At 45.4% G+C, this 14,895-nt stretch overlaps 1 protein-coding gene across 6 annotated transcripts in view; it reads left to right on the top strand.

The window, feature by feature from the left end:
• LOC128579334 (small G protein signaling modulator 1-like) overlaps positions 1-14,895 on the top strand; it is a 97,333-nt gene that overhangs the window by 34,659 nt on the left and 47,779 nt on the right. For all 6 annotated transcript variants that reach the window (XM_053581474.1, XM_053581469.1, XM_053581470.1 and 3 more), the window contains exons 9-12: positions 1,211-1,335; positions 4,493-4,560; positions 5,718-5,881; positions 6,216-6,348. In XM_053581474.1, the coding sequence (XP_053437449.1) occupies positions 1,211-1,335; positions 4,493-4,560; positions 5,718-5,881; positions 6,216-6,348 (490 nt within the window). The remainder of the gene's footprint in view (positions 1-1,210; positions 1,336-4,492; positions 4,561-5,717; positions 5,882-6,215; positions 6,349-14,895) is intronic.

The following is a 14,895-nucleotide window of genomic DNA, read 5'->3' as shown; positions in this document are numbered from 1 at the left end:
TCCAAGAGCACAGGAAGTGCAGCATTTCTTACAAGAGTGTCTGCTCTTATTTTCAGGGTGGTTCTTAAGTCCTGTAAAGCACTGGTTGTTGCTTTGCAAGAAAATGTAGAATCGTGGGCCTCCCTGCAGGGATGAAGAATAATGTGCCTGCTTTGCCAGTATTACATTAGCACTCTGCCACTCTGTTCCCAGCCTTCCTATTCACGATAGGTTTTCAACTCAAAGCTGAATCACTGTCTATTGTTTCTGACGACTTCTAAAATAGCCCCTATACTCTGCTTGTGAAATGGCCGCCACGCGCAAAACTTAACTGAAGTGACGCCAGTGCATCAACAGCTATGGTAGAGTTTGTGCAAGATCGGGAGGTGACAACTATGTCACAGTTGTGAGATGCCACTTATCATAAGACTCATCACCATTTCAGGGACATTAAAATGTGAAAAAGCAAGCTGTGCCCCTTTGGACCAATGAAACACTGCCGTAGTACTCCCTCGTGGTGTCATAAACATGTGGGATTAAGTGACGCATGTGAAGACTGGGCCATGCTTGGTACAGCCCTGGTGCTCAGACAATGTCACTTGTCTGTCTCTGCATGTCGTTAAGGTGACTTTGGTGGAGGGGCTCCCTCCTCTCCATGGGGGAGAGATGGTAACATTGCCTTCTCCTGCACACCCACTTGGGCTAAAACAAAGCCAGGGCAGAAGTCCTCTAGGCAAACTCTGGAAAGGCTGAGGGTTGCATTGGTCAGCTGGGAGTGTAGGGGGACATTGGGAAGAAGGTTTCTGAGTAGGGTCTGCAGGACTGACCATAGAGCTTGGCTGCTGTCTCTTTCTCCCCTTAGACTGGCCAAGCTAAATGCCTTCTGTTTTGATAAGGGTGATGTTAAAAGGGACACAACCCCCTTCCTGGTCCTAAAGGAACTTTGAGGAAGGTCCCCTCAACTTCAAGAGGGAAACACAAACATGAAAGTGTTGAGGGGTGGTGGCATTCACAGCTGGATGCTAGAACCTAGCCTGCAAGGTTGGCTGCAGGTGGCTCTGCTCAGCGTGGCCACTGGAAGGAGGCTCAGGGTCCTCCAAGTGGCCATAGCCTGGAGGCAATAACCTGACCTCTTGGTTTTGGTTATGTGTTCTTGAGCTAAATGGGCCTAGGCTGACATCCGCTGTGACTCCATCACTGTGGCCCAGCCTGAGTCCTCCTCTCTCTGCAGAGGGACGATATGGAGTCTGTGCCAGGGTACCTGTCCCTGCACCAGACAGCTGACGTCATGACCTTGAAGTGGACGCCCCACCAGCTGATGAATGGATCCGTGGGGGACCTGGACTATGAGAAGAGGTAGAACTCTGGGCCCACCACGTTCCCCTGGGTCCCTCCACTCCCTCTTGGCACACAAGAGCTGTCCTACAGGACCAGGGAGGCTTGTGCAACACCTCTGCTGGCTACTTTAGCTGGTTATGGCCACGGGGCTCACCCTCTCCGCAGCTGGGACCCGAAATGTTCAGGAAGCTACAGAAACCAACAGGAAGACTCTTAGGACTTGGGGGTTAGTCAGTGCCCTGGGACAGATACCACTCAGAGAGCTCAATCTTGACAAAGATCTCAGAAGCCTGTGAATGACAAAATACTCTCCAGTCTCAGCCACCACTGCTCATCACTCAGTAAAACAGGGAGGCGAGAGATGGTAGTGAGTGGCTGCCTCTCCTGCAGGATCCTGTGATTTTTATGATATTGCAAAGGCTTTGGGGGTCACATTGAAAGAACGCCAGGAAAGGAACTTCCCTGCTCCAGTGCCCATGTTCCAGCACAGTCAGGGAGATCAGAGGAAGCCATAGAACCTGTCTACATAGTACAATGTGTGGGATTTTGGCTACTGCAGGTGCTAATCCCTTTTTTCTTTTATATTTTCTTGCCTGTTACAAACATTTTAGTGATGAATTTCATTTATTGATTGTCACCCTGGCTTGAGTACAGTGGTGTTATCACAGCCCACTGCAACCTTAAACTCCTGGACTCAAATGATCTTCCTGCCTCAGCCTCCCTAGAAGCTGGGACTACATGTGATGAATTTTTAATATAAAATCAGACAGAACTCAGGGTCCCATCACCTGGCTCTAATGGCCATTAACCCACACCCTTCTTTCTCTCCATACATTATTCTGAGCAACATGCCAACCTTACATCATTTCATCTATAACTATTTTAATGTCAGATAAGGACTTTTTTCAGGAAATATAACCAGAATGTTATCATTGTGTTCTCTTAAACAGTCAGGTCTCAGAGTGATTAATAGTGTTCTCTAAGCTAACAGGTCACGTCCTGTTCACAGGTCACCATCTGTCCTCAGAGATGGTTGGTAGATGGTACAGTTGGTCCTGGGCTGAGGCTAATAATAAATTGGCTCCAGCCAGACTCAGGAGTGTACAATCAAGAGGCCGTCTTAGAGGAGCAGGGCAGGGGTCAGGGAGATGCCGTTGGCCTGGAAGCTTATCTCAGCCTCTTTATCTTCGACCTGCTATCAGGCCTTCCCTGATTTTCTTGCAAAGTTTGGATCACACTAGCCTAACCTCCTTTGTAGTGTTTGTTTGAAAACTCTGGTCACATAATGAGTCTGTGCCCACTCGTGTATCTATTGTCTCACTTCAAGCCCTGTATTCTTGAAGGCAGCGTCCTGACATGCTCATATCTCATGCCCAACACCTGTCACAGATTGGAGCACATAGCAGGTGCTCACATCGTCCTTGTGAAATGAAGCAGAGAAGTCAGGGGGCCTGGGTTCACACCCCAAATATTTACTGAGCGTCTGCTCTGTTCTGGGCACTGTGCTTGGTACAAGGGAGATAGCCATTGAATAAAGGGACAGTCTTTACCTTCCCAGAGATCACATTATGTGGGGAAGTGTGTTATGGGACCAAGTCCCTGCTCCACCCTCACTTTGCTGACCAAAGTCCCCCTCCTCCTGGGGTATGTTGCTTCCCCACTCTGGGCCTCCAGTTTCCCTTTCTGTCAAAGGAGGGAGGAGGACAAAATAGTCTCCCCAGAACTCAAGGGACTTGAGCCCCAGAGGGTCTGCAGGGGCTCCTCTCACACTGAAGTATCTTCCTCCCAACATCAAAGCTTTCAACAGCCCTAGGACCCTGTTTGTTGCTTGGACTTAAGCCCAGGGCTGTGTGGGAAACTTTCGATGCTAACCTCTTAAGAAAGGCATTGGATTCATTGATACCCAGGCCCCCTACTCACCAGCTCAGGTCATCCAGACTGTCTGTTTCTGTACCTTTTTCTCTGTCTGTAAACAAGACCATAGTGTTTCAATATTGAGTTCTAGCTGATTCTGACCTTACAAGGTCACAGCCCACAGGCCTGAGCCCTGAACCCCCATCTTTCCTTGTTCTTTTTACCCAGGGTTTGCTGGAAGAGAAGCAGCCAGGGGAGTGGTGTGTAGGGAAGGAGTTTGTCCAGGGGCTCCAGCATCCCTTGGGGGATCAAGGAACAATGAAAAAAAAAAGGAAGTGTCCCTTATCTGAGATTGTACAACGTCACAGCCCACAACTGCAACCGCTTGTCAGGGCCCAGGACTGGCCAAGTCTGGGGCCTGCTTATCTAGGTTCCTGAAGGGGACCTCTGAGCTACGTTGCTCGGGAACAATTACCCTTAGGTGCCTGAGGGCTATTTACCTTAGCAGAAGGGAGAGAGAGAGATCATCTTTGAGGGTGAAGTAGTCTTAGAAGAATAGAACTCAGTCTTTAGCAGAGCTTAGTGATCTTCAGCAGAGAGACACTGAGCTGGTGTTCTGCAAGCAGGAGGAGACACAGTGAGAGTAAGCGGGTCCATGATAGAATGCGCATGCTCCCAACTGCCTTCTCCTCCAGCCTAATACAAGGCTGATCTGTGCCTCTCAACACCACAGGTGGAGACACCGCCAATTCACTAATGCTGTCATCTCGTGGCTCATGTGAATTGAAAAATCCATAGGCAGTGGCTTCAGGCTTGCCTGGATCCAAGGGTTTAGGTGGTGGGGACCTTCTCTTTTCCCATCTTTTGGCTCTTCCTCTCTGTTGGCGTCATTTTCAGACTGTGGTACCTTTCACCTGTGAAAAGACTGCTGTCCTTGCCACAACTTCCCAGGGGATGGAGGGGAGCATATCTTTCCCAGTCATTCTAAAACAGTTCTGAGAGTTGAGACTCCTGGGCAATGCCTGGGTCACGGAGTCATCCTTGCACTGAGCATTGTGGCCAAGCCTGGGTGCAGTGGAGTCCTGGAGTCCTACGGGGGAGAATGGGTGCAGTCAGCCTCACCTTAGCTACCTGGGCTAGGAGTAGGGCAGGGTACTTCCCTTGGAAAATTAAGGTGCTGCGACCAGAAAAAGGGGAGATAGGATCTGGGAAGGCTGAGACACAGATGTTGGGCCTGGGCAGGTTCTGGTGAGAAGGGTGAAGGATCCCATGGGTGAGGTGGGAAGACATCCTGTGAGCCTGACCCTCCCTTCCCTTTTAGCATCTACTGGGACTATGCCATGACTATACGCTTGGAGGAGATTGTCTACCTGCACTGCCACCAGCAAGGTAGGGACTGTAAGGACAGCAGGGGGCTGCTGGGCATTCCTCTTGGTTTCCCTCCCTATCTCCACCTGTGGGCATTCCCTATTCCCTGTGCAACCTCAAACAAGTGACTTCACCTCTCTGAGCCTCAGTTTCTCTGTCTGTAAAATGGGGATTATAACAGTACCTTCTCAGGGGGTTGTTGTGAAGATCAATTGATGAGTGTTAAAGGGCTGAGCATCACACCTGTGATGTTAGCTGCTGACACTTACTGAGCACTTACAATGTGCCAAGCACAGTTCTAAGTATTCATGTGGCTTTTATTTGTCACAATGACCCAGTGATGGGGTGACATCATTCCCACTTTAGAAGTGAGGAAGCAGCTTGGCACAAAGGCACCCAACCTATAAGCTTCAGAGCCTGAACTTGAGCCCCCGTCTTTGTGACTCCAAAGTTAGTTCTCTGAAGATCCGGGACCAAAAACTGTAGCACTCCTTTTAAGCTGGAAAAAGATGCAGTCAGAACAAGCAGAGGCCATTCTGCTTTAGAAAGCAAGTGCTCTGTGCCTCACCAAAGCACACAACACAGTGGGTTAAGCCTTTTTAATGAGGCAGACCTGGGGTCTGATCCAGGCTCTGCCACTGATCAGCTGTGTGACCTTTGGGAATTTGCTTAGCCTCTCTGAGATTTGGTTTCCTCATGCGTAAAATAGGCAATAATAGATATGCCTCTTAAGAATATTGGGAGTATTACAATAAGACAATGCCTTTAACAGGATGTGCTGATATAAAGTAAGTGCTAAATATATGCTATCCAGAGTCAATTACTGCTCCAAGGAGTAAGGCTGGAGGCCTGCCTACAAAAAGCTGTCATGTAGATTTCTAGAGGAGTGTAGAGTGTTTGGGGACATCTTTTTCTTATGGTGGTTAACTTTAGGGAGGTCAGCCACGTTCTTCTTGACTTTGTCCCATAGTTACACCATCAGGGATGGGTGGTAGGTGGGATGAGAGGGACCACTCAGAATGGCAGGGTAAAATCTGCCCAAGCCTTCCCTGGAGCCTCAGAGCAGGGCCCTGGGTCCTGCTTGGTTCCCCAAGTGGGATGTGTTTATAGGGAGGGTCCCATCACCATGCCTCATAGTGACCTCCCACTGGGTCTTCTCTAGCTGATTGTGGTGGCAGTCGACAGCGGTGGGACTGTGGTGCTGGTCAGCCAGGATGGGATCCAGAGGCCACCTTTCCGCTTCCCCAAGGGCGGGCACCTCCTGCAGTTCCTCTCGTGCCTGGAGAATGGGCTGCTTCCACACGGGCAGCTGGACCCGCCGCTGTGGTCCCAGCGGGGGAAGGTGAGTGATTGTGGGGGCCCAGAGGGCTGGGGTGGGGCTGTCATGAGAATTGGTCACTCTTTCCTGTGGGTCCTCAGTGTGGCTTTGTGGGTTCATGCACTCACCATTGATACCCTGGGGAATGCAGGTTGTAGGTCCCTTTTGCCCAGTGGGGCATATTGGAAGTGTCAGGGCCTTGTCAGCGCCTCCCAAGAGTGGCCCTCTGAGATTGACGGGAGTATAAATACCCCAACTCCCTCACCCCTTAGGAGGGCAAACTCTGAAATGCACGTGGTCCACAGTCCCCTAGAGGTTGTGTGTCCCAAGGGCCTTGCACTGGTACATGTTCTTTCAGGGCAAAGTGTTCCCTAAGCTACGCAAGCGAAGCCCTCAAGGTTCTGCTGAGTCCACGTCTTCAGACAAGGAAGACGATGAGGCTACAGATTACATGTTCCGGATCATCTATCCTGGCATGCAGTCTGAATTCGGTAAGCTGCCCTGTCCCTAGGGCCCTGGGATCCACCTGCTGACTGATCCTGAAAACGACTAGATGAGAGGTCTAGATTCTGGGGCCCGCAGGGGCACCTGCACTCAGGAAGTCAGTAATTTGGCAGCCTTGGTTCCTCCCCAAATAAGGACAAGTAACCACTGTCTACTTGGCTAATGAACAATGCCACAAGGTGGGAGGTGGCATGGGGGAGTGGCAATGGCAGGGCTCTGGAATCCTGGCTGAGCTTGGGCAAGTCACTTTACCCCCATGTGCCTCAGTTTCCCCACCTGTAAAATGGGCACATTCACAGCACATATTTCATAAGGTTGTCCTGAGGATTAAATGAGGTAAAGTATTGGGCACACAGTGAATGCTCAAATATCAGCTGCTTAATTACAGAGTTTTTGTGGTTGCAAATACATATTTTACTTCAACATATCATGGTAAGGATTTCAGTGAGATAATGGGATCTGCACACAGTGGGCCCTCAATAAGTGCCAGTTAGAACAGCGGAGGGCAAGCGAAGCCCCAGGCACTAGCACACGAGATAATCTATGTCAGTGTGTGTGGTGATCGTCGTGATGTAGGTGTGTAGCTAATGGAAACTTACTATTATATTAAGATCATGATTCTCATGGGGCAGCTGTGAGTATTCAATGAATTAATATTTGAAAAGTACTGGGAAGGAGGCTGGCATTTATCAAGCACCGTATGGATGTGTGTTAAAGAAATCAGGTTTTCTGTTAACCTCATTTTATTTAACCCTCAGCAGCCTGTTATTCTCCTTCCATGGAAAATAGCTCTGAGCCTCCCTTTGCTTAAGTGGCCAGGTGCTGGGCAGTGAGAGGCTCTCTTGAGAGCAGATTGTCCCCCCAGCAAGGTTGGTATCCCTTAAGTACCAAAAAGACTGTCCTGAAATTTTCCTTACCGTGTCCGTTCCTGCCTGAAGCACTTCTACCCTTGTCACAGAACCAAAGCTGTTCTGGCCCCAACGCTGAAATGGCTCCATTTGGTTCTAGGTTAGTTTAATGTACATGTGATTAGGTTACACTCTTTGCATTTGTCAGGTAAAGTCCAAGTTATGTTTGCAACTTTCACCCAGGAAGTGTGCCATTTACCCCTACATTATACAAAGTAAAGTATCACAAGAATGGAAAATCAAGCATCCCATGTACTCAGTCTAAGCTCCATTTGTGATGGTGACATCTCCCTGGGTGCAGAGCTGGCTTTAGTTCTGTTTCCCAACAACCTGGGCTTCCCACTCCCATGAAGACTGACATTAATTCCTACGTCCCACTTGAGAACTGCTTAATCAGAGAGTGCCACATCCCTTTGTGGCTGCCTTCCCAGGAACCTTCTTGGCACAGGTTCTCATCCACCGAGTAATTTGTAGGCTCCTGCTGGGAGCCAGGCTGGGTGCTGGATGTTTTCTTTATTTGAGGAAATATCCACATTTTCCTCTTGTAGCTTGATGGAGGGCAATGGAACAGATGCTGGCTGTGCCCACCCACACCTTAGCACTTCCCATTCTGTGTGTGCCGTTCAGTTGCCAGCTCCCTGCCTCAGTGTCTCTTTGTCTGAGGGTTCTGTTTGGCTACCAGGGTCCCTTCTGCTCTGGAGTGGGGCATACTGTAAGTGTCAGGGATTCAGTGCCACCCAGGAGTGGCCCTCTGAGACTGATGGAAGTAAAATACCTCAGCTCCCTCGCCCCTAGGGAGAGCAAACTCTGAAATGCGTGTCGCCCACAGTCCTCTAGAGGTTCCTCCAGGAGATTAAGCACAGTTGTCCCTAGTGGTAACTTACTCTCTGCCTTTCCTTCTCTGTCTCACTTCTCCTGTCCTCTACCAATGCTTCCTGGGAACACCTCCCAAATTGACTATTTGCACTTGAGTCTTTGTCTGTCTTGGAGGAAATGACAACTAAATCAGTGTATTTATTTATTTATTTAGAGACAGGGTCTTGCTCTGTTGCCCAGGCTGGAGTGCAGTGTTGCGATCATAGCTCTCTGCAGCCTTGAACTCCTGATCTCAAGCAGTCCTCCCACCTTGGCCTCCCAAAGTGCTGGGATCACAGACATGAGCCACCTGGCCCAGCCTGATCAGTTTGTTTAAAACATGGCTTCTCAGTCTTAGCACTGCTGACATGTTAGTTGGAATAATTTTTTGTTTTAGGGTCCTTTGTATTGTAGGATGTTGAGCAGCATCTCTGGCCTGAGCCACTAGATGCCAAATAGCAAGTTCATCTCCCTCAAAGTTGTGACAGCCAGAAATGACTCTAGACATTGCCTAGTGTCTGCTGGGAGCAGGTGACAGAATTACACCTGTTTGAGAACCAGTGGTTTAGAGAAAAGAACACATCACTGTTCAGCTCTGACACTGCAGTTTGGTCAAGTGACTCTTCCTTTTCAGGTCTCCTTTCCTTGTCTATACAATGGGAATAACAACACTCCCCACTAGGATTGTACTCTGGGGAGTCAGGGTGATCATTCACAAAATACCAGTCACCTGGTCTTGGGCCTGATACTTGGCAGATGCTCAGTGAGCGATGGTAAGTGTCACGTCTTGAGCACTGCTGTGTGTGTGGCAGGCCCATATCTGTACTCTGTTCATGCCTCAATCCACTTCATCCCTGCCAGAATCCTCCCAGGCAGTTACCACTGTCTTCACCATCTCCTTTTCAGCAGAGGAGGAAATTGAGGCACAGAAAAGTTAAGCAACTGGTCCAGGGTCACACAGCTAATTCTTAGCACAGCTGGGACTTTGAACACAGGTGATTTGGCTCCAGAACCTGTCTCTAATCACCATTCCATGCATGCTGCTTTCATTGGCAGGGGAGAAGGCATTGTGGTTTTACCACGTTCATCCTCAAGAGCAGATTCAGCCCATCCCTGTTGTTGGTTGATTTCTCAGGGGCCTGAGCCACACAGGGTTATCAATAACAACTATTTTAGCCAGGTACAGTGGCTCAAGCCTATAATCTTAACATTCTGGGAGGGCAAGGAGCATGGATCACTTGATCTCAGGAGTTTGAGACCAACCTGAGCCAGAGGGAGACCCTGTCTTTACTGAAAATAGAAAATGAGCAAGGTGTTGTGGTGGGCACCGGTAGTCCGAGCTATGTGGGAGGCTGAGGCAAGAGGATGACTTGAACCCAAGAATCTGAAGTTGCTGTGAGTTACAATGATGCCATAGCCCTCTACTCAGGGAAACAGAGTGGGACTTGGTCTCAAAACAAACAAACAAAAAATATCTCGTGACTTTCCTCTGCGAGAATTAGGATGTCCTTTCTGGAGTAGTACCTAAATCAGAAGTCAAAAAAGCCTTTCCCATGGGAACAAATTTGGCCCATTTGCCTGTTTTTGTAAATAAAGTTGTATTGGAACACAGCCGCATCCATTTGTTTACATATAATCTGTGGCTATTTTCCTGTCACAGCAGCAGAGGTGAATAATTGTGATGGAGATGATATGGCCCACAAAACCAAAAGGCCAGGCAGTTAGTTATAGAATGACTTTCACGGGAAAGCATTTGCGGATGCCTGCTGTAAACAAAGAAAGAGTTCTACCTTGTAAGAGAGAAGATTTGGCTATGGATGGTCTAACCGCCTTTCAGTGTCTTATCACCCCTGTCTCCACTCGATTCTTTGCCTCTGTGTGCACTGAAGACAGTTCTAAAACAGATAAGGGCATTTTCAGATTACTCTGTTGTTCAGAATGTGTCTGTGTTGTTCGGTATGGCAACCACAAGCTACATGTGGCCACCTAGCAAGTGAAATGCAACTGCTGGTACAAATCAGATGTCCTGGAAGTGCAAAGTACATCCCAGATTTTATTTTATTTTATTTTGAATGAACAAGAAATATTTTTATGCTATTATTTGTATCTACCATGCCATGAATTCACAGAGAAGAGGTTCCAGTAGCTCAGGGAGGCACCTTGTCATTAAATGTGACAAAGTGTTGATTGAGTTTTGAATTCATGAGAAATAGGTTCCAGCACCTTGTATCACTGTTACATGGGGTCTGTTGGTTATCCTGTGTGCTATGCTGTACACCTATTGCGTCATGAGCTCATGGGGAATAAATAGGTTCTTGGACCTAAAAACATGGGTCCACTGGTACTCCTGTGTGCTATGTTATATGCTTATTATGCCATGAATTCATAGGGAATGGGTTCCAGGAGCTCAGGCTCCTTTCCATTAGTTCTCACAAAGTGGGCTTCTCTGGGTGGCACAGGCTGGTGCTTCAGTTGAACCCAGGTACCCTTCTCTTTGGCTTCTTTCTTTTTCTGATCATTTTCCTTCACACGTTTCAGGAAGCTATCTCTGCTCTTAGAATGCTTAATATGCTCAATATGCACATGAATCCTCTTGGCAAGGATCTTGCCCTTAACTTGTTTGTTTACAATAATGCCAACAGCATTCTAGGTAACATTGTAGACTCTTCCACTTTTGCCATGGTAACATTTGTGTGGCATGCCTTTTTGAATAGTACCCATTCCCTTGATGTCTACAACATCCCCTTTCTTTTTTTTTTTATTTTTTAATTCTTGCAATACTTTATTAAGAAGGGTGTATTTCAATTCCACCCAGGTAATGTAAAATCTGTAAAGTCTCCATGTTTTTAATGACTGAATGAAATTACATGGTCTACATATACCACAGTTTGTTCATCCATTCATGGGTTGATGAGCACTTGGGTTGCTTCCACAGCTTCGCAATTATTAATTGAGCACAATAAACATTGTGGTGAAAATGTCTTTGTGGTAAAATGATTTTTGTTCTTCTGGGTAGATACCTAGTAACAAATGAGATTGCAGGATTGAATGGAAGGTCTACTTTTATTTATTTATTTTTTTTGCCAATCTGTCTATCCTTTTTTTTTTTACTATTCTGTATACCTGTCCATCCATTCATTCATCTTTTTTTTTTATTGTTAAATCATACCTGTGTACATTAGTGCAATCGCCTGTACCCATTCTAAGATGCACCATAGATGTGGCCCCACCCATTACCCTCCTTCCACCAAACCCCCCCCTTCCCCTTCCTTGGCCCTTTCCCCATAGTCTTGTGCTATAGTTGGGTTATAGTCTTCATGTGAAAGCTATAATTTAGCTTCACAGTAGGGCTGAGTACATTGGATACTTTTTCTTCCATTCCTGAGATACTTTGCTAAGAAGAATATGTTCTAGCTCCATCCATGCAAACATGAAAGAGGTAAAGTCTCCATCTTTCTTTAAGGCCACGTAGTATTCCATGGTATACATGTACCACAATATACTAGTCCATTTGTGGGTCGATGGGCACTTGGGCTTCTTCCATGACTTAGCAATTATGAATAGGGCTGCAAGAAACATTCTGGTACAGATGTCTTTGGTATATTGTGACTTTTGGTCTTCTGGATATAAACCTAGTAAAGGAATTATAGGATCAAATGGCAGGTCTATTTTTAGGTCTCTAAGTATTCTCCAAACATCCTTCCAGAAGGAACGTATTAGTGGGCATTCCCACCAGCAGCGTAGAAGTGTGCCCTTTCCTCCACATCCACACCAACATTTCTGGTTTTGGGATTTTGTTATGTGGGCTACTCTTACTGGGATTAGGTGATGTCTCAGAGTTGTTTTGATTTGCATTTCTCTGATGATTAAGGATGATGAGCTTTTTCTCATGTGTTTGTAGATTGTGCGTCGGTCTTCTTTAGAGAAGTTTCTCTTCAAGTCCCTTGCCCACCCTGAGATGGGGTCACATGTTCTTTTCTTGTTAATACGTTTGAGTTCTCTATGGATTCTGGTTATTAGACCTTTATCGGAGGTATAACCTGCAAATATTTTCTCCCATTCTGAGGGCTGTCTGCTTGCTTGACTCACTATGTTCTTGGCTGTGCAGAGCTTTTTAGTTTGATCAGGTCCCAGTAGTGTATTTTTGATACTGCTTCAATTGCCTGGGGAGTCCTCCTCATAAAATATTCACCCAGGCCGAGTCCTTCAAGAGTTTTCCCTGCACTTTCTTCAAGTATTTTTATAGTTTCATGTCTTAAGTTTAAATCTTTTATCCAGGGAGAGTCTATCTTAGTTAATGGTGAAAGGTGTGGGTCCAGTTTCAATCTTCTACAGGTTGCCAGCCAGTTTACCCAGCACCATTTCTTAAATAGGGAATCTCTTCCCCACTGAATGTTTTTAATTGGCTTGTCAAATATCAAATAACGGAAGTAGCTGGATCCATCTCTTGGTTCTCTATTCTGTTCCAGACATCTACTTCTCTGCTTTTGTGCCAGTACCATGCTGTTTTGATCACTATGGATTTATAGTACAGTCTCAGGTCTGGTAGCGTGATTCCTCCTGCTTTGTTTTTATTGCTCAGTAATGTTTTGGCTATTTGAGGTTTTTCTGATTCCATATAAAACGAAGTATTATTTTTTCAAGATCTTTAAAGTATGACAATGGAGCTTTAATAGGAATTGCATTAAAATTATATATTGCTTTGGGCAGTATGGACATTTTAACAATGTTGATTCTTCCCAGCCATGAGCATGGTGTGTTTTTCCATCTGTTAACATCTTCGGCTATTTCTTTTCTTAGAGTTTCATAGTTCTCTTTGTAGAGATCTTTCACGTCCTTTGTTAGGTATACTCCCAAATATGTCATCTTCTTTGGCACTACTGTGAAAAAATAGAGTCCTTGATGTTTGTTCGGCTTGGTTATTGTTGGTATATATAAAGGCTACAGATTTATGGGTGTTGATTTTGTAGCCTGAGACATTGCTATATTCCCTGATCACTTCTAAAAGTTTTGTAGTAGAATCCCTAGTGTTTTCCAGATATACGATCATATCATCTGCGAAGAGTGAAAGTTTGATCTCTTCTGACCCTATGTGGATACCCTTGATCGCCTTTTCTTCCCTAATTGCAATGGCTAAAAGTTCCATCACAATGTTAAAGAGCAATGGAGACAATGGGCAACCTTGCCTGGTTCCTGATCTAAGTGGAAATGATTTCAATTTAACTCCATTCAATACGATATTGGCTGTGGGTTTGCTGTAGATGGCCTCTATTAGTTTAAGAAATGTCCCTTGTATACCAATTTTCTTAAGTGCTCTGATCATGAAGGGATGCTGAATATTATCAAAAGCTTTTTCTGCATCAATTGAAAGAATCATATGGTCTTTATTTTTAAGTTTGTTTATGTGTTGAATTACATTTATAGATTTACGTATATTGAACCAGGCTTGAGACCCTGGGATAAAGCCGACTGGGTTATGGTGTATAATTTTTTTGATGTGTTGTTGGATTCTGTTTGTTAGAATCTTATTGAGTATTTTAGCATCTATATTCATTAGTGATATTGGTCTATAATTTTCTTTTCTTGTTGGGTCTTTCTGTGGTTTGGGGATCAAGGTGATGTTTGCTTCGTAGAAGGTGCTGGGTAATATTCCTTCTTTTTTCTATATTTTGGAAGAGGTTTAGTAGTATAGGTACTAGTTCTTCTTTAAATGTTTGGTAGAATTCTGACGTAAAGCCATCTGGTCCTGGGCTTTTCTTTTTAGGGAGATTTTGTATAGTTGATGCTATTTCAGAACTTGATATAGGCCTGTTCAACATTTCCGCTTCGTTCTGGCTAAGTCTTGGTAGGTGGCGTACTTCCAGGTATTGGTCGATTTCTTTCAGATTTTCATATTTGTGAGAATAGAGTTTCTTGTAGTATTTGTTAAGGATTTTTTGAATTTCTGAGGGGTCTGTTGTTATTTCATCATTACCATTTCTGATTGATGAAATTAGAGATTTCACTCTTTTTTTCCTGGTTAGGTTGGCCAAAGGTTTATCTATTTTATTGATCTTTTCAAAAAACCAGCTTTTGGATTTATTGATCTGTTGTATAATTCTTTTGTTTTCAATTTCATTTAATTCTGCTCTGATTTTGGTTATTTCTTTTCTTCTGCTGCGATTGGGATTGAAGTGTTCTTCTTTCTACAGTTGCTTGAGATGTTCCATTAAGTTATTGACTTCCGGGTAGCGCCTGTAGCTCAAGGAGTAGGGCGCCGGTCCCATATGCCGGAGGTGGCGGGTTAAAACCCAGCCTTGGCCAAAAACCACAAAAAAGAAAAAAAAAAGTTATTGACTTCCTCTCTTTCGGTTTTCATGAGGAAGGCTTGCAGTGCTATAAATTTCCCTCTTAGGACTGCCTTTGCAGTATCCCAGAGGTTCTGGTAATTCGTGTCTTGATTGTTGTTTTGTTCCAAAAATACGGTGATTTCCTTCTTAATCTCATCTATAACCCATGTATCCTTCAGCATAAGGTTGTTTAGCTTCCATGTTTTTGTATGGGTATGCAGGTTCCTGTGTTTATTTAGTTCAACTTTTATTCCATGATGGTCTGAGAAGATGCAAGGAATAATTTCTATGTTTTTTAATTTGCTGAGGTTAGATTTGTGGCCTAGGATGTGGTCAATTTTGAAGTATGTTCAGTGGGCTGATGAGAAGAATGTGTATTCAGTTTGGGGGGGATGAAATGTTCTGTAGATGTCTGTTAAGTCCACATGTTGAATGGTTGACT

This window comes from Nycticebus coucang, unplaced genomic scaffold (assembly GCF_027406575.1).
Source record: "Nycticebus coucang isolate mNycCou1 unplaced genomic scaffold, mNycCou1.pri scaffold_46, whole genome shotgun sequence".
In the NCBI taxonomy this organism is placed as follows: Eukaryota; Metazoa; Chordata; class Mammalia; order Primates; family Lorisidae; genus Nycticebus; species Nycticebus coucang.
This window is presented reverse-complemented; position numbering and strand designations above follow the sequence as displayed.